This window comes from Leptodactylus fuscus, chromosome 1 (genome assembly GCF_031893055.1).
Source record: "Leptodactylus fuscus isolate aLepFus1 chromosome 1, aLepFus1.hap2, whole genome shotgun sequence".
NCBI classification, from domain to species: domain Eukaryota; kingdom Metazoa; phylum Chordata; class Amphibia; order Anura; family Leptodactylidae; genus Leptodactylus; species Leptodactylus fuscus.
Window position 1 is genome coordinate 107,525,076 of NC_134265.1, and position 20,804 is coordinate 107,545,879.

General features: G+C 41.2%; 1 protein-coding gene across 3 annotated transcripts in view; it reads left to right on the forward strand.

Moving 5' to 3' along the window:
- The first annotated feature begins 7,667 nt into the window (after positions 1-7,667).
- Positions 7,668-20,804, forward strand: part of TXNRD2 (thioredoxin reductase 2) — a 59,078-nt gene continuing 45,941 nt past the window's right edge. For all 3 annotated transcript variants that reach the window (XM_075275725.1, XM_075275717.1, XM_075275732.1), the window contains exons 1-6: positions 7,668-7,818; positions 9,582-9,653; positions 12,559-12,615; positions 13,528-13,672; positions 14,075-14,149; positions 18,560-18,638. In XM_075275725.1, the coding sequence (XP_075131826.1) occupies positions 7,749-7,818; positions 9,582-9,653; positions 12,559-12,615; positions 13,528-13,672; positions 14,075-14,149; positions 18,560-18,638 (498 nt within the window). In that variant the 5' untranslated portion in view covers positions 7,668-7,748. The remainder of the gene's footprint in view (positions 7,819-9,581; positions 9,654-12,558; positions 12,616-13,527; positions 13,673-14,074; positions 14,150-18,559; positions 18,639-20,804) is intronic.

The following is a 20,804-nucleotide window of genomic DNA, read 5'->3' on the forward strand; positions in this document are numbered from 1 at the left end:
TCTATCATGCTAAAGACACACCTCTTTCATGTCACTCCCCTAGCCCACGTGGGGCACATCTCCCTCATGCATTACAATGTACCACCCACTAGGCTGAACTTCAGTCCAAGCGCAGAGGATTATACCGTTCTGTTTCTTCACACATGCGCATTACATTCTACATCGTGCCAAACCTTTTCTGTTTCCCAGTCAGCACGCTACCAATATACTGTACCTGCGTCTATGCATGTGAACGGCCCCCATATTCTAAAGCGCTACCAAGCCTGGATCAATAGATCCACATACATATAAAAAATCTTTGCGTGTTATTGGGACGTATCCGGGAACAATTATCTCCCTAAATAGAGCGCCCTTTTATATATATACCAAGAATACATGAGTTACACACTAAATGCTGCAGTCATTAGTAACATGCAGCAAGAGGATGAAAAGGGGGAGAACTAAGGTGTGAAATAGCAGACCTGTAAGAATATTGGGTAGGAGAACCATATTATATTGGGACAACAGCATATCATGCCAGACACGTTTATGTAAAATAGATTCCATCTGAATAGTCTAAAAGGTTTTATTCAACACCATGCGTTATCTCATTGGAAAGCCAATCTAAGAGTACCCATACGCAGAGTTAAATGTCCGCATAGGCACCATTCTAAGAAAAAGGTGTTTTATTCTATAAAGCAAGTAAAGTCCAGTTGTTCATTCAGTCCCTTTGGTGATATAGTGTCTAGTTTAAAAATCCATTTTGCCTCCTTTTTTAATATGAATCTGTCCCAATCACCCCCCCTGGGAGGTGGCTTCACAACTTCTATCACCTGCACCCCATGCATATCCCCTGCATGACATGCAGAGAAGTGACGTGCAACGGGGGTATCTCTACCATTCTATATGTCACAAATGTGGTCTCGTATACGTCTCCTCAGCTGTCTTTTGGTTTTCCCTACATATACAAGTGGACATGGACAACTAAGGAGGTACACCACCCCCATGGTAGAGCAGTTGGCGAATTCCCTACATTCAAAGATAGCCCCCGTAGATGGACTAGAAAACCTAGGATCACTGTTAATAAAGGGGCACGCAGTGCACCTGCCACATTTGTATGTCCCTAAAGGCTTACACTGTGTAAGCCAATTGCCATCTTGCGGGGCTCTAGCTGTGCACTAATCTGTCCTTCAGATTCTTTCCACGTCTAAAGGTGACATTCGGTCTATCACCAATCTCATTTGCTAAATCCGGATCTGCCTCCAAAATACTCCAGTGCCTAGATAGTAATTTTCTAACCTCGCCATGATGCGTATCAAAATTACCAATAATTCTGACTGGACCCTTTTCCTCCGTTCTGCTACGAGGTACCAGTAGCTCCCTGCGTTCTGTTCTTCTTGCCCTATCAAAAGCTCTTTTTATGACAGGCTTAGGGAAACCCCTATTTGAAAATCGTGTAGAGTTCTTCTGATTCACAGGTCAGCTCCTCGCTTCGCCGCTGCCCGCCTCTCTCCCTGACACATGCGGCTGAAGGCTGCGTGTCTCTCTTGCTGACACATGCGGCTGAAGCGAGGAGCTGACCTGTGTCAGCTCCTCGCTTCACTGCTGCCGTCGGCTCCTGGCTTGTAGACGCCATGTGTCACATCACATGTGTCACATCGCGTCTACAAGCCAGGAGCCGGCGGCAGCGGCGAAGCAAGGAGCTGACACAGGTCAGCTCCTCGCTTCAGCCGCATGTGTCAGCGAGAGAGACACGCAGCGGCGAAGCGAGGAGCTGACCTGTGTCAGCTCCTTCTTTCAGCCGCATGTGTCAGGGAGAGAGGCGGGCAGCGGCGAAGCGAGGAGCTGACCTGTGTCAGCTCCTTGCTTCAGCCGCATATGTGTTCAACTCAAATCTGCATCCTCTGGACGCAGATCTGAGTTGAAATCGGGACATACCTCCCTCCAACCGGGACCGCTGGACATGTCACCCAAATCGTGACTGTCCCGCGGAAATCGGGACGGTTGGGAGGTATGCGATAATCCACCCTTATAGGTCTGATGATCACCACCCCTTATGTCATAGACAGATTTCCTGCACATATTCCTCAATTGTCCCTCCGCCCCCTGAGAAGGTACTTGGAGATCGGAGGGTTTGAGTCTAAAAAACTCTCTCTCATATTTCCTCTACCCCTCCCCCTTCTCATACCAGACTGACTTCGTGAATTCTTTCTAGTGTAGTTGGTGGGGTTTGCTAAAACCCTTCCCCCAGCACTAGCACTTGGTATACACTATATGTTGTATATAGAGTACATACTGTCTATACAGCAGTATATAATTGTATATAGAGTATATAAAGCAGTATATAGTAGTATCTATACAACATATAGTGTATACACTAGTATATAGTGGTCCCTACAGTATATAAAGCAGTATATAGTAGTATCTATAGTACATATAGTGTATACACTAGTATATAGTGGTATATAGAGTAACTACTGTCTATACAGCAGTATATAATGGTATATACAGTACATAGAGTATATAAAGCAGTATATACTAGCATCTATAGTACATATAGTGTATACACTAGTATATAGTTGTATATAGAGTACATACTGTCTATACAGCAGTATATAATGGTATATAGAGTATATAAAGCAGTATATAGTAGTATCTATACAACATATAGTGTATACACTAGTATATAGTGGTCCCTACAGTATATAAAGCAGTATATAGTAGTATCTATAGTACATATAGTGTATACACTAGTATATAGTGGTATATAGAGTAACTACTGTCTATACAGCAGTATATAATGGTATATACAGTACATAGAGTATATAAAGCAGTATATAGTAGCATCTATAGTACATATAGTGTATACACTAGTATATAGTGGTATATAGAATACATACTGTATATACAGCAGTATATAATGGAACAATAGACACAGTAAAAGGATATTAGACTACACAGGGTAGGGGAGATAAACCAATTTACATGATACAGGACCAAGACTAAACTTGCAATAAAAGAAGTTTTAGGTCTGTGTTACATACAGAGACTGCCTGTCTCTGCTATACTGAACAAAAATTGAATTAGCTAACCTTACCTGATAACTGGGAGAACAGAAGAGTTCAGAAATGCAAGCAGCTCCTCTCCCCTGAGTGCAGAAAGCTAGGTCACATGGTGTACACACAAGAATAGCTAGATACACAGGCTCCCTCCCCCCTGAGAGCAGCAGATACATCACTTGACTCATGAGCAGCTAAGTCAGGGCTGTGGCCACAAAGAATTGAATAAAGTAAGATAGTGGACAAACAAAGCAGTTTTGCTGAAGCAATGTATTTAGGAAAAGTCTTACATCCACATTAACAAACAGTATAGATAGGATCCTTGTGATGGGACAACCCCTTTAATATTGTGTGTGGGGGGTATACTGTGGAGAATTTAATACTATGTGGGTAGAGGGGCTACTGTGGAGCATTTAATACTGTGAGGGGAGGAATTTGTTCATAGCTTTTTAAAACTATATTTAGGCCCTCCAATCGTCTGAGGGACAGTAAACTGGACCCCTGTTTAAAAAGTTTGAGGACCCCTGGTTTAGATCATACAGTCAACGAATAGCGTAAGGAGCTAACAAAAAAACAAAACAAAAACAAGGACTCTTAATTTTAAGGGGAACCTCATGAAACAGAATGTTTATATATGTCCCAAGAATGAGGAAGTGGTCCTCCTGCAGTGTGGTCTCCCATTTCATTGGCAGCCTCAAAGCATCACCTATTTGGGTGTACAAATTCCTACCAATTTGCATGTGTTGTTCTCATTGAGTTATATATTCATGCAGGAGAGGATGCTCTCTGACCTGGTATCTTAAAACTGCAAACACCTTGCATGGTTTGGCCACATGAACATCCTGAAATGTTACGTGTTGCCAAGATTTTTGTATCTTTTGAACAGTCCTAACAGTTACTTTTAGAGATAAGCGAGTAGTATTCGATCAAATGCCTCGCCGCCTTAGGAATGCGTGTAAACGACCGAACACCAAGGGGTTAAACGCATCGAATACCCTTTAGGACACTACAGAGACCCTTATAGGGATTCTATCATTAAATTGCTATTTTTTTCTCACTAACACGTGGAAATAACCTTAAGGGTGCATTCACACTGAGTAAACGCTAGCTTATTTTGTAGAGTAAAATTACACTTGTAAATTTTGCTATCCCATTGACTTCAATGACATTTTACAGGCGTATTTTTACAGGCGTATTTTTTACAGGCGTATTTTTACACTTGTAAAAAAATATCATTGAAGTCAATGGGATAGCAAAATTTACAAGTGTAATTTTACTCTACAAAATAAGCTAGCGTTTACTCAGTGTGAATGCACCCTAAGAAAATCTATTCTTCTCCTACCTTTAGAGGTCTTCTCTGTGCGCTCAGTGAGACTTCCAGTGCTCCATGCTGGTTAATTAACATACCAATGAAAGTGGGCTAATTCAAAAACAGCTGGGAGGATTAACAAATTAAAGGTATGTGTGGAATAGCCTTTCAAAAGGCTATGCAAGTATATGCTTAGTTAAAAATCACTAGAGCAAATGATAGAATCCCTTTAAGGGTGCATGCACACTACGTAACGCCGGGCGTGTATGAGAGCCGTACACGCCGGCATTACAGCAGACTGCCGAACACTTCCCATTCACTTCAATGGGAGCGCTCGTAACAGCGGCGTTTACGAGCGCTCCCATTGAAGTGAATGGGAAGTGTTCGGCAGTCTGCTGTAATGCCGGCGTGTACGGCTCTCATACACGCCCGGCGTTACGTAGTGTGCATGCACCCTTAAGGCTATTCCTGCGTGTATTTAGTTTAAAAAAGGTATTCTAATGATAGAATCCCTTTAACATAAAAACATGATTTAACCACTTCAGTACCGGGCCAATTTGTGGTCCAGGACCAGACACATTTTAGGTTTATTTTGTATGTGCGGTTTTGAGGTCTTTAACATTTTCTCATATGTCTCAGTCAACTAATTTTTGCGTCTTTTTTCGGGGACACATAAGGCTTTATTTTTATGTTATCTTTATTTTCAAATGTGTTTTAATTTTTTTTATATCCAGGAAAATATAAACAAAATAGGAGGAAAATTGTGTCTGGTTTTCAATGTATTATTTTTTTTAATTTAATAACACAAAGTGTCACTGAAAAACTTTATAATATAGTTTTTCCTCTCCATTACGGTGATTTTTATTTTGTATGGTGTCGTAGGGGGTGGGGCTATAACCTTTAATAACGGCGTTTTATTAGCGTATTATTTATTTATTTTTTATTATTATTTTATTTACATTTTTTAAAAACTTTTTTTATTATATATATATATATATTTTTTTTTTTTTCCAGATTGTGTCCCCATAAGGTGATAAGAGACCTTTGGGGACATCTGATCACTTTTTTTTTGTACTGGAGGCTGATTTCTCCTATAACTGGGGCTGGTACATTTAACCCCAGTTGCAGGAGAAATCCAGCCTCCTATACGCTGTATACACAGCTTACTGAGCTGATCTGGGGTCCTGTAGGAACCAGCAGCTCTTGTAAGACTCTGCTCCCGGCGGATCACGTGTTCGCTAGGTCAGAGGGCAGCTGAATTATGGCAGCGTCCATAGCTGTGTATACAGCGCTTATTGAGCGCTGTATACACAGCGATCGAGAAGGCAGGGGAGGTAATAAATCTTCCCTGTCTTCTCTCTGGGAGCTCCGGCTGAAATTACAGCCGGCTCCCATTGAACGCAGCTGCACGATCTCCGTGCAGCTGCTGTGTTCTGACTGGACGTACAGGTACATCCTGTCAGAACTAGGCAACCACTTCCCAGACGTATATAGTCTATGGGCGGTCCGGAAGTGGTTAAACAATAGGTAATTTTCTGGCAACAAATTACCTTTAAGACTATTCAATAAATTTATTCAACATTGTAGAGTTTGTTTGTTTTTTTGGTTGTGTGTTAACATTTCCTGCTTCTTTGGTGTTTTTTTTTTTTATCAAAACGCAACAAGTACACATAGCTTTTTGGTCTGTAGGTTTCAGTTTTAACAACAGTTTGGACACGCAACCCCATTTGAGTCAGTGGGGTTCGTCGGGTTCCATGTATCACTGCTACTTTAGTGGTCCACCTATCCCTTATTCTGGTCCTCCAACCGACCAAAACAATTGATAGGTGACAATAATGTTAGCTAAGCATTAACCTCTTCTGTAACGGGCCAATTTCTGGTCCACGACCAGACAAATTTTTAGGTTTTTTTTTTTTTATATGTGTGGTTTTGAGGGCTATAACATTTTTATAATTTGTGTTATTCAACTGATTTCTGCGTCTTTTTTCGGTGACGCATAGGGCTTTATGTTTTTTATTTTTGCATGTTTTGGATTCTGCCTCAAAATCAGATCCAAATTCAGCCTGAAACCAACCTCCATTTCAATGAGAGTCAAAAGCTGATTTTTCCTCTAGTAGATTTTTTCATCTAGCGCAGAGGTTCTCAAACTTATTTCATCTACCGCCCACTTTGAGAATCAATTTTTTCTCTAGCACCCCCTAAAATTTTTTACTTTACCACATCTTAAAAATCACAATGGCAATCATTAGTTTACACGTGCCATATGAGTCTTATCCTGTTTCTGAGTTCAAACTTACATTATAAATGAGACTGTTCAAATGAGAACAATAAAACGCAACTTTATAAATAAGATTTAGAAAAACTTTTATTCAAAATAAAACAAACATTTCTATTTAAATTTTAAAACTAATCTAATATGAAGGTGAATCTGATTATTTCTAACAAGTTTCTTAATAGCAGGCTTGAATTTACTCAGAAACAAGCATAAGTGTTTTGTTCTCGCGTTAAAAACTTTTCTAGCTATTATAACTTGATCACTCACGGACTACCTACGAAAGCCATGATAAATTATTTATTTTATACAATCAAACAGGGCAGGGATAAGAATGAAATAATCGATGTAGTGTAGTAGGTAGGTTTTGATTTTAGTTTAAACTATTAGAAAAACACAAATCAGCCATTGCCCCCCTAAACCGCTTCAACAACCCCCAGTTTTCTCTGGGACCTTTACCGTCCCCCTGTAGGCACCCAGCGCCCACAAGGGGGTGTTATCGCCCACTTTGAGAAAGACTGGTCTAAGCTATAGATTTCAGGGCAAAGCATCCCCAGCCCACTCATTGGCCTATAAACAAAACAGTGATAGAAATGGGGATCCAAAGCTGAATAACAGAGGTATATTTGGAAAGGTACTGGGGTTACATCTATAGACACCTTACTGCTGATAGACTCCCTAAAGAATAAGAAAAAAACCTAGAGAAGTAATATCTGACATTTATACAGGAGCCACACCTGGTTTTGTCTTCAGAAACTGCATAAAAACCTGAAGGTGGAAACACAGCCTATAGCACTATTACGTTATTCCTCAAAACCCAGTACCTAATCTAGTATACACACAGCATTCTCCATTCAGTATAGCGGTTCTGTATACAGCACATAGGACGAGCTATACTTACATAACAGGATAACAGGCAGCGGGCAGTCACGTGACGCCGTGGGCGTGGTTATACACATCACGTATAGTAATACCCTCATACTGTATGTTATACCCACTGTCAGGTACCCCGTACACCTGTATACACCTGCTATAGAGCTGCCACTACATATGGACGGGAGCGCTATGAGTGCAGTTTAGGCTTTTCTGAACAGGCGCGGTTCGGGCAGACCGCGGGGTCCTTGCACACATGGCGCTCCTATGGCGGTGTCCGGCTACAAGTGGCCTTTTACCGCTCACGTATAGACGGGGCTTGGCAGGTATCTGAATAGTGACGGGTGTGTCACAGGATAGACGGGCGAATGGGACCGACTGCGGGGACTTCTGTGAAGGCAAATCTCTCGTGTTAGATTACGGTCTCCCTGTGTTACGTTTCCTAATAATGGTAGTCACGTGACTTGTCACCATAGAAAAGCCGACATCTAGCCGTAAGATGTCTTATAGTGGAAACAGTTGTCAGTCTCTCAGTGGGCAGGTATATTGTATGCACGGTGTATGGGATATGGCTCCGGGTATGATAACAACTGGCAGCCATGTTACCAGGGTTAGAAAAGTCACCTTTACATGCACTGAGAGCATGTAGTTGTATTGAAAGGGGTTATCAAATTTGTCCAATTATTAGCCTATCCTTACACTAGAACATCAATATTAGATATGCGGGGGGCTCACCATACAACCTGTAGTATTGAAGTATATGGTATTGAAGATCTATGGGGGCCCCACAGATGTAATATTGATGGCCTGGCCTAAGGATAAGCTGTCAGCTGCAGAAAGAGGATAACCCCTTCAATGCATGAAATCTACAATGTGTGAACTGGGCTTTGTGCGTGTAAACTGTGGCACATGCGACAAAAATCTGTAGCTGCCCCATGCAATGGGTCCCCTTGACCCTCACTCTCAGAAGCTGAGCCACATGGAATCACTCGCAGCAAAAATTGATTCTATAAACCTGGATTCACATTTGCGCCAGAAATGCCATTGCAGAAACCACCAAAAATTAACAGAGAGAGATGTTTTATCTCCGCTGCTTTCTGTTATGAAACGTGTAGGTGTCTGTGTGTAGCTGCTGTTTTATCAGTCCAGCTCTATGTTGTTTGGGTCCCTCGTCGGACCCAAACTACGGAGAGCACGCACACCACTAATGTAAGTGATGTCATAATCTATGTCATGACATAGTTTTCCGATCCACATATTGTGCTGTGTGAACATCGCCCTAGTCCATATTCTGCTGTGAGTACATCTCAGACCCTACCAATCCAGAGAATGAAGGAACTTCAGTGGGGGTATGGATAGTGCATGTGTTTCATTGGTCCAGTTTGAAGATTGCGCAGGAGCCCATGGGTGGGCATATGTACTAGGTGTCTAGCATGTGAGTACTGCGTTTGCAGCAGGTACATGTGCAGAGCTGGTATATCTATTATGGAGATATATTTTTATATATAAAGAATATAACCTTAATTTTTATTGTTGGAAATGATAGGAGGGAGCCCATACACACTTCTGGGTCAGTATTGTTGCTGTCTGCCTGTGGCTAGGTTATACCATTGCTTATTAATAGGGAGTGGTCTGACAGTGCAGTTCTTCATGACCGTATGTCCCATCAGGATGGAACTATAAAACAGTCCCATTCCCCTGAAATAAAGTATGAAAGCTTGAAAATGGTGAGATGAAACAGCCGAAATCTTGCATTCTGTGAACATGGTTGAAGAAACCATTTATATTTGTGGTGTGCTGTTTTATTTCGGCATTGGCCCCATTCACTTAGATAGTGAATTTCCTGATGTGCAGAAAAATGAGCTGGGATTTGCTTGTATCTTGGTACAACGTGATTTTAAACAGACATATCAGGTCATTGCATGGAGCGTCTGCCCCGTTGTGTAGAGCAGCAGTGAACAATGCTAGTGTTCTATGAAATGCAGCCATATTCTTGCCTGAGGATTTAGTTTATGATGATCTCTACCTAAAAATAAATGGATAAAGTAAAAAATACCATTTGTAATTGGCCCTTTTTTTTTGTTCACAGCCATTCATTCATTTGATTATGATTTGCTTGTGATTGGCGGAGGCTCTGGAGGTCTTGCATGTGCCAAAGAAGGTATGATTATATCCAGATAGGTTTTACATAACAACTTAGAAAAATTTACAAAAAAATAAAAGTTAACGTTAGGGGGCGTTCATGCTACCGTTGGTGTCTGTTCAGCAGTGTTCGTGGCTATTATCCATACAAGATTTTAGCAACAGACACTAGCTGGTCTATTTGCAATTTCAATGGGATTTTATCTTGTGTCCTTTAGTGTCCATTTACAATCATGTCCATTTTTTCTAGCGGACAAAAAAAAATCCTACATGCAGGACTTTTCTGTCCGTTTGAAAGTTACTGTCCATTTGTGTCCGTTATGACAGGTGTTTTTTTTTTTTTGTTTTTTTTTAAATGGACAACTTCTGAGCGGACACCAACCGTAGTGTGAACCCTACCTTAAAGAGAACCTATAACATGGAAAATGTAGTATAATACACAGTATATTGTAGAGTTGAGAAAGTAGTTTCCAAGTATGCCTCAATTACTGCCCCCATTTTGCACCTTTATGTCCATCACATGACCATGGACCGTATATCACTTGACCAGGGACTGATTTTTTTTTCCACTGAGAGTTACAGTGAATAACTGGAAGCAGAGATCCAGAAAAGCATGAGGAATTGATCCAGAAAGTTCATTGGAAAATTGTACAACACTTTATTATACAAACCATAACATTTGTCACTCAATACTGGTCTGATAGTGGCCGACCCTTTAACTTCTATTACATGCTGCAATAGAAGCACAATTGTGACAGGCCTAGGAGCCTTCAAAAAGATCCCAGTTGTTATGGTAATGGATCGCTGACCCTGATCCTTACTCCAGGGATTGACAATCTTAGGCAACTTAATGGCGCTGCTTCCACGATTGCATTTGACTGAGACATCTAAAGAATTATTTCCCACAATTGGGTTAGTTGCTGATTTTGGGCATTGGTGCCATTCCATTCCTAGACCCAGTGGCTATGGAGACCTGCTAAGTGTATCAGATGTCTAAAGGGGTGTCTAGGATAAAAAAAACATGACTGACTTCTTCTTAAGACTCCTACACATATCTATAAGTTGTATTTAGCTGTTGTGCCATTTGTCGAAGAAAGCAGCAATGTATTTCAGTTGGCAGACAACACCTTTAAAGAGGTGGTGCTGTTAAGGACACTTATTCCCTATCCACAGTGTCTGAATTCTGGGGTGTCCAACCAGTGGGTTCCCAGTAATCAGTAGAATGGAGTACCAAAAATTCCCCTAAAGTTTCCAAGGGAATGGATCGTCAGTGCATTTTCTTGAGCAGTGCTTTATTTACATCTAAGGGGCTGCGGGCACTGGCAGAGATTACAGTCCCGACAGCCTCATGGAAAGTGAATAGAGTGCTGGTCACACAAGTACACTGGCGCGCCATTCACAGTTGTAGACTTAGAGGGACTTTTGGTACCCGACGATTGGATACGTATCCCCTGTCCTGTGGATAGGAGATAATAGCATAACCCATTTAAGTAAATAGTAAAGTATGTCTATCACCCAATAAGTGTAACTAAGGACATATTGAGCATATTGAGAGGGGATCACATTCTGTCCACTGACTTTAGTGTAGAGGTAAAACTCGGAGGAACAAAAGGCCCGGATCTCCCCACACTCCCACCAAATATGGAGGAAGGATCCCACAGCAGTATCACAGTGCCAACAAGTATCAGGCACCAAAGGGAAGATCCTGTGAAGGAGGTTTGGGCATCTGGACCAGCAAGTCAAAATCTTAAAATTCTTCTCCTGAGCACTACAAGGCAGCGGCAGTTTGTGTATGTAAAAAGGATCGGGCCCAATCCGCAGGAATCAAACGCAAACCAAGGTCCCTCTCCCAAGAAGCAGTATAGGAGAGAAGTCCTGGGGTGAGGGTCGACAGTAAGACGCTATATAGGAGGAAAAGAGTCGGGGGCTCAACTTGAAGAAAGATGTTCTCCAGAGCCGTAGGGGGAGACGAGAGCGACAGTGAGGGGTAAATCTTACGAAGAAAGGCAGTAAGCTGATTGTACTCCAGCCAGGAAAAAGGGGTATGAGGAGAGGGCAACTGCAGCTGAATGAGGGACGGGAGCGGCGACGGCCCAGTGAGTTTTCCCTAACGCAGACCAACAAAGAACAAGGTCCGATTCACTCTTCTCCATCAAGGAGGTAAATTAAGGCAAAATAAATCGGAGGGGAGCTGGATCCCCAGGTCGGTAATGGAGCGCAGCTGCCATTTGAAAGGGAATTGGGCGGCGAGAGACGTAACCGCAGCCTGCGGAAAAGACATGTTAAGGGCCTCACTCTTGGTCAAATTAACCTTAAAGTTGGACACATTGCCAAATCGCTGGAATTTGCAAAGGATGGCTGGAAAAGAAGAGTGAGGTTGGACAATATATAGCAGAAGGTCGTCTGCATAAAGTGCCAACTTGACCTGTAAGTGTCCCATCTGAGGGCCCTGAACATCAGGACACTTCCCGAGGGCCACCGCAAGGAGTTCCACCGCAAGCACATAAAGGAGGGGGGAAAGAGGGCAGCCCTGTCTAGTTCCATTACGGACCCGAAAAAGGCTCCGAGAGGAGACCGTGGCACACACCCTGGAAGTGGCGTCACAATAAAGGGACATGATCTTTCCCAGGAAGGATCAACCAAAACCCACTTGCTCCAGGACGGCACACAAGAACCCCCAGTGCACGCAGTCAAAAGCCTTCTCAGCATCGACCGAAGCCTTATGTGCTTTTCAAAGAGAATTTTTCTAAAGGAGCTGCCCTAACAGAATACACTAAAAGTGGTACCTAAGATCTCTGATCAGCAGGGAATAAAATAGAGAAAGGAAAAATGAATAAAGGTTATTGATAATGTGAGGGTTTTGAGACCTTTAGAGGATTGCCTGTATTTTTCTTGCTCTGACAAATTAATTTTTTTATTTTCAGCTGCCCAGTTTGGAAAGCGAGTTGCAGTATTTGACTATGTAGAGCCTTCACCTCACGGTATGACCTGTTGTTAATTTTTTGCATCTCTTCTATACGTTTAGGCAGGGATGGGCAAGTCCTGGTCAGCGTAGTGACTATATAAAATCACTACTGGGGACCGATGGATGTAGTTATTAAATGATAGAATTCTGACTATTTCAGCCACTGGTATAAGGAGCTCCACCAACTTCAGTGGGAATTGTTTTATTTTATATTTCATCATCTCGCCATTATGGCCGCCACTGACAGCAAGAATGTTATTGTATACTTCTGTGTCTCTGTGAACGGAAGCAGATGGTTGGAGCTCAGTATCATATATAACATAATCCTTATCTCCCTGGTCTCCCTACAGATAAGGTGTATGATAAAATTAAACAATATATGTTGAACCTATTTACAGTAAGTAAAACAGTCCTACAAGAACACGGTTTATGTGGCAGAGGGTATCTACTGGCATCCTTTGTGGCAATAATAGAAATGCATAGCATTTGTTTGTGTGTTTTATACATACAATTCTCATTGACAAAATAAATTGCGCATCTAGAAATGTCAAGTTGCTGCAAAACTCAGTATACAGTTACGTGTTGAGCAGATGCGGGAACACATTGGGGTTTTTCCTGTGGTGCTTCTCACAGAAAGTCCTCAGAAATTTCCATTGAATTGAATCCTGTGCAGCCTGAGAGTGAAAAAACTTGGCACTCATGAGACACAGAATACTTAAAATAAGATAAGATAAGATAATCCTTTAATAGTCCCACAGTGGAGAAATGTCAGCATGTTACAGCAACATAGTAATACATACAGTATATAGTCTTTCTGTAAAGTTTATGTGAATTTTATTTTCTTGCTTTCACTGCGCACGATGTGACTGTGTATGATGATATCTGTATGTATTGGTATGTAATTGTTTTTACTTTGCTCTACTTCAAGGAACGAAATGGGGTATTGGAGGGACATGCGTGAACGTTGGCTGCATTCCGAAAAAATTAATGCATCAGGCAGCGCTGTTAGGAGGTGCCCTGAAAGATGCCCCCCATTATGGCTGGCATATACCACATCCAGTACAGCATGACTGGTAATGTCCTTTATTTTAACATTGTAATGATCATTTTCTAACCATATTGCAAATCACATCAAGGGGAAGTATTAAAAGTGTAACAGCTGCATAGTTCAAGCCCAGTGAACATATTGCACATTTACACCCGCTTTACTGTTAAATAAACACATTTCCCAAATGTGCCCTTTTAAAAAGCAACCTCATTTTTCTTTCCAATCTGGGGCTTTGCCAGAGATTCTCATTCTGTAAGAAACATAGTAGTTTGGAAATTGCAGTTTTGCTATTGCTGGAATGTAGTTACCGTATATGGAGGGAACATCTGTGTAACAGCACCCTCTTGTGGTTTAAGCCGCACAGAACACTACAGCATGCACTTTGTAGTTTGAACTTTATAGAAGTGTTATTTCTATTGGAATCTAGGTCCCAAATGGCACAATCTGTTCAAAATTATGTGAAATCCCTGAACTGGGGCCACAGAGTACAGCTGCAGGACAAGTAAGTTTTGTTTTGTTTCATTTTTTCAGTCCTATGATAAAACCTAATATGTGTTTCCCGTGCAATTAATGAATTCTATTCTAGTAGCATATGTTAGTTACTTCAGAAAACAAGAATATGGGCAGGTTTACTAAAGAAAATATCAGAATTCTGGTTTAATTTCTGCCACAACACTGGAGTATATCCGCTACATGTATCAGTGGTTTCAGACACTTTGTGCCCAGAAAATGTGTGGTCTAGTGGAAATGTTTTGAACATTTTTTGACAGTATAAAAAAAGTATTACAGGTTTATCATCCAGCGACTGTGATACATCTGTTAAAGGTTAAGACTTTCTAGACAAAATTACTTTGTCTTACTTTTAGACAGTATTAGTAAACCCAATATAGTTTACCTAAAAGGATTTTCCAGTCTTTATCGATGGATCACTCTTCCTTAGGATAGGTTTTCAATTGAAGATCGACAAAGATCCAACAACTGGACCTCTTACTGAGCATCTGTTTGAAGAGATCACACCATTTTTCTAAATTTTGCAGCATCTACAGAGAAAACCAAACACATTGGTGTACATAATATAGTGGCTGTGCTTGGTATTACAGAAAACAGGCCCTGTGACAGATGAACTTGATGTCACATGTCTTGTTAGATGCTGCTGCTGCTTCAAACATCTGTAGGGGTCCTTGGCGACGGATCCCCACTGGTCTTTAATTGTGACCAACCATAGGGTAGGTGATCAGTTGACAACACCTGAGAAAACCCATTAAGGTAAACCCTGTGGGGCAGATTTATTAATACTGTCTAAGGCTACGTTCATATCTGCACTGGAGTCTCCATCACAATGTCCGCCTGAAATTGGCAGATGCAAAAGTCCTGTGTGGACGACTTTTACTTCCACCAATCTCAGTTTTAAATTGAAGGACCAAATTCCATTTGTAAGCCCTGCCAAAGAGGAAACACATGTGGCCACAGGGTGTCCTGCATGTATTGCTGTGCTGTTAGTGTCCCTCCTACCATTGCTAGTAATGAAAGACTATTATATGTAATAGTTCTTCAGATTAATTATCATACCAGTAATTGGGACAGTGTGTCACTGCCCAGCAAATGCAAGATTGACGTTCTCAGCTCAAGACTTTAATACTCAAACCCAGCCATGGTTGGGTCCAAACAAAACCTGGATCAATTGCTAAACAAAGTACAATTCAAGCTTGTAGAGATCCAGGTTTTCCGTTCACGATACCACTTCAAACAAAGGGAACGGCTGTTTATCAATAGTAGAGTATGTAATGGTGCGGTGACATGAGATTTACAATAGAGCAAAGTTTCTGGATGAAATTTGGTCAGAGACAGTCATGTGCAATGAATGTGCAACTGTGTCTGGATAGCGGATGTTTTTGTTTGGTTTTTTTTTCACAAAATGTTTGCAACTTTTTTTTTTGTGCCACTCTCACCATTTACAGAAATGATGCTTGCCAAAATGATACTGGAAATCTATGCCAGGTATGAGTCATGGCCTGGTGGAGGTGTGCATATTGTCATATATGAGGCACACTCTCTGCAGGCGATGGGGTAACATCTCCCCCAACGAGTGTTTTAATCATAATATTGAAATAGTCACAAGTGAATATAAGAAACATTGTAAATACCTTATTAAAGAAAATACCTTGTTTTCTACTTAATGGATTCTTTTACTACACCATCTTCCTCTTACGCTCTTTCCTCCTTTTGAAATCTGTGCTTTACCCATCTTTGGCTCCCAAGACAGGCAGTCCCCTAAAGAGGCATCAGATTACAAGATTCCATTTAATTCTATAGAAAGGGGAGAACAGATGGTGATCAGAGTGAAAGAGAAGAGTGGAGATACACAGTAAGACTACATGCACACGACTAAGAGTGCCTTCCAAGAAGGGCTCCAATACTGTGTTATGATCCGATAATTATTAAATAAGTCCTCCATGATAATGGCGCAGGATGGAACCCTCCATAGAAATTAATGAACCCTGGAAGACACTCGGATGACACTGTTTTCTATTAAAAAAAAAAAAAAAAAAAAAAAAAAAAAAAGCCCCTTCCTCCTTGACCTGCACACTCATGGTGCAGCAGCTAATAGTATGTTTTCTATTTCACCAGAGTGTCTTGTTCACCTCAGCAGAGTTCAGTACTTTTCTTTGAGTAAGGAAATGAGTTATACCCCTTACACTCAACTGAGTGATTCCAATGAGGGGCCGAATTTGCAGTGGAATGCCCTCTGATGACACTCTGAGTGCATTCCGTTATACATTAAAGTTTATGGGGGCTTTCGTTCCATTCTACTGCAATGGCATGGAGCAGTATAGGACTTGCTCTACAATCATCCGTGGCATCGGAGCAGAATTAATCAGAAGCCCTCATACATACGTGAATACATAATGGAATATACTCAGATGGCAGGTGTCCTGCTGCAAACTCAGCCACACATCAGAAGTACACTCAGTCGTGTGCATGGGGCTTTGAAGAGCACAATCTGTTTTTTTCTATGTTCTGGCTGTGGTAGGCATCATAGGAGATAGTCTCCATGCAATAACTCATGGAAACTGAGAATTAGACATTAGATTTTCAGTCTACTCTTCTCTCGCTCCCAGTTCCCAGAGTTCTTCAAATGCGACTCCTTAGTATTCAATTCGAGGGAGAATGTAGACACCATATGTGAATCGTTTTTACAAGAAACACTATTTTTTGCTTGCAAGTTCATTGCATTTAGATGGTAAACTTTGGTCACCCTACATTAAAGAGAACCTTTCATCACCTCAACCAATTCGGTTTCTTATCATCAGTTAATATATGTTGCTCCACTAATTCCAGTACAGTTGGAAATTTTTCTCTAGCCTTCACCATTCCCGAGTAACAAGCCCATGTAGTTTTGGTGCCTGATGTGCTATTTTAGCTCAGTAATGTCAGAAGGGCAGTGTTGGGCAGGGGGAGTGATTCAGAGCTCCAATCAGAGGCAGCCAGTGTCAGAGCTCAGAATCACACCCCTTGTTTGCTCCTGCTTGACACCGCCCTCCTGACAGTTCAGAGACTAAAGCATATCAGACACCAAAACTAAATGCATTCATTGCTCGGGAATAATGGGAGCTGAAGAAAAAATTCCAACTGCGCCAGAGTCAAAGGAGCAAACAGCGATTGGGAAGTATTGTTTATACACTGCGATCATGAAGACTGTAATAAAATGTCCCTCCTTTCCATATGGGAAGTCCAGCTGTTGTAATGCTATCGTGCAGCTTCTTAACACTACAACGACATGCAGTTACATCCTTGCAGGGTTAAGAGTGGACCATAAAATCACCAAAAACCAAAGTAGCAAATAAGGTACAAATAAGGTCCATGTATTGAAACTGTAATGCAGTGCAAATTGAATGTAAATTAAAATGTAAGGGAGCGTTCACACTACCGTCATTGTCCGACAGGTAGTGTCCGCTGCTAGTGTCCATTCAAAATCTCGCACGGACATTAGCAGTGGACACTAGCTGTGTCCGTGACACTTTTCATTCATTTAAATGGAGATCGGGTGCGTTCTTTTGCACTCCGTGCCTATCCTTAAGTGTCCGCTCCTAATGTCCGTGCAAGATTTTGAACGGACACTAGGAGCGGACACTACCTGTCGGACAATGACGGTAGTGTGAACGCCCCCTAAGTTTTATTCTGTAGATTCCTAAAAACACAGTCTCACAAATATAGAGAAGATGGGGTATATGTCCCCCAATTCAGGCTGATCGCCAAATGGTGCCTGCTGGTATGTTAAGTGCTTTATCTGTCTGCAGCCAGTTTATGACAGTAAAACCACCTGGAAGGTTCCCTTTAAGACCTTGAGACAGTTTTGTCGCATATTACGCAAATTTATATAAATTTTGTAGAGATGTGTAGCAGGCACACAAATAACCCCATTTTTTGTGTTTTAATGGTCAAAGTCCAGAAATTAAATTTTTGTTTGACTATGAAGAGCTGCTGTTATTAAATACATGCTGTCATATAATATCTGAACTGAATAAAGAAACAAATCTTACTTAAATGACTTAAAGAGACAGAAATTTGCATTAAAATTGATGTAAAACATATGGTACTGGTACCAAAGATATGTGAAGCTGCAAACTTATTGCTGTGTGTATTAGACATTGACAACTTGCCTTATTTTTATGCCATCAATATTCATTATTGGAAAAAGTGGTGTGATTTCTTTCAGATCTTTGTACCATTTAATTATATTTAGCGTTGACCCCTTATAACGTACATTCTTTGTTGCTTGCTGCTATGTTATTGATGTCTTTATCATTACCTTCTATGTATATGACTTTCTTTCCTGTGCTTGGTAGTAATAAGTTCCAGTCCTATTGTCCTATGCTATTTTTCATGCATCTGTGGTGTTTTTTTTCAACAGGAAAGTAAAGTATTTAAACTTGAAGGCCAGTCTTGTGGATGAACACACTGTTCAGGGAGTAGCAAACACTGGAAAGGAGGTTTGTTGAGTCAACACTAAGTACGCTACTCAGCTTAGAATGTGATTTTGCATTAAGTGTACAGCCTGCAGCTTGGAGGCTGCATACTCAGTGCCCCCACCCGTCAGGCTGAGACTAAGGGAAGTACTGTGTGGCACATTCTGGGATGGGGGAACTATGAGTTGCATTTTTAACTATTTAAATCAACACTCTGGGTTACTATAATATATAATTTTATAATACATTGTTAAAACACACGGTGCCCTCCTTTTTCCATCTTTCTGCTGTTGTTTCTTTTATTCTCAGTTCCCTCTTTATTTCTGTAAAATGGCCACCAAATGTTACTGTGCTATGGCTAATGTAGACATTGACTGCCAATCCCTCCTTGATGCTCTAGGAATCCTTGTGCCATACACTGCCCCTTCAGACTAAGCACTAAACATGACATCTTGTTTTACTAAGATTGCTTCATTAATCATTTCCTGCCCCATGACGTACTATTACATCAGGGGAAGGTAACGGTTAACACAAAGTGCCATACTGTTACCTCATGATGATAGTATCGACTGAGCCGGAACCATTGACAGTAGATGTGAGCTATGTCATGTAGTGGTCCTGAGTGGTGAAAACACTGATAGTGGCCTTATAAACTTTTACACGCCACCATCACCATTGACTGTCTAATGAGAATACCTTAAAGGGAGTCTGTCGGCAATAAATTTGCTATAAGCCTAATAGCATCTTGTAAAGTTGCTTCTACATGTTACACATATGCTTCTGTTATTTAGTTTTGGATCACTATTTTCATGTAAATCGGCATTTTATTCAAATAAGGGGAATCTAGAAGTGACACAAAAGTTAAGACAAACCCCTGAAATACTTATTCACATATGAATACACCCCAACTTTTGTCCTTCTCGTTCACTGTTGTCTTGTGTCTTGTTCCGTTTTTTCGTTTTGTACTGTTTTACAGCAACAGAACCACAGGACGTATGAACTCTAACTTTCTTTATATTTTCTGTGCTGTGGACTATTATCATTCCAAATATATGTGTTCCCGCTTTTGGACTGCTCTTGGAATATCTATCTGTTGAGACAGTCATTACTGTTTTCTATTCTGTTGTAATTGAAAAGTATTTTGTTTTTTCTTATTTCCGTTGTATCTTTTAAAAATAATAAAAACTTTGTATCAAAAAAAAAAAAAGAATAAACCCCAATTTACATGAAAATAGGATTCCAAAGTTGAATAACAAAGACATTTTTGAACTAAAGAATAATCTCGACATGGTATTGGGATTAGGTTTAGAACCAATTCATTGCTGACTGTCTCCCTTCAAATGTCTTATAGGTTCAGCACCTCAGAGAGAAGACAAGGGTGAGAGGCGGCCACTTAGTAGATGGCTGTTGCAAAACACTTGATACAGTGGATATAAGGCATCTCTGATGTAGTCAAGTATGATTAAAGTTAGCTTAGCAGAGAGCCGTGAACAAGTTCCAAAAAGAAAATAACTAGGAGATGGCCATCTGACATGTTTTGTTACATCAGTTTCACTAGCAAAGATTGCACTAGACAACACTACTGTATAATGAAAGTAAATGGAATTAACTTGCAAATTAAAGGGGTTGTCCCGTCACAAGGATTCTATCTATAATGCTTGTAAATGTGAATGTAAGACTTTTCCTAAATACATTGCTTCAGCAGAACTCCTTTGTTTGTTCACTATATTACTTTATTCATTTTTTTGTGGCCACAGCCCTGACCTAGCTGCTCCTGAGTCAAGTGATGTTTCAGCCTGCTCTCAGGGGGGAGGGAGGAGGGGCTAAGTGCACGGGAGCGAGCATGGAGGGGGGGGGTTAGTTTACCCTTTGGGGGAAGGAGCCGCCAATACAGGGTTAGACGCCGGCACAGGTAAAGCCAGCAACATCTCTGTGCTTCTGCTTCTATGCTCCGCCGGAGGAGAGGAATAATAGCATCGCTTCTGTCGCTGCTGGCTTCATGCAGGGCAGAAGCATAGCGATGTTGCTGGCTTTACTTGTGCCGGCGTCTAACACGCCGGCACAGGTGAAGCCAGCAACATCGCTATGCTTCTGCCCTGCATGAAGCCAGCAGCGGCAGAAGCGATGCTGTTATTCCGCTCCGGGGTCACATATGCAAAGCCAAGCGGCGAGATGCCGCCGGCCCTGCGT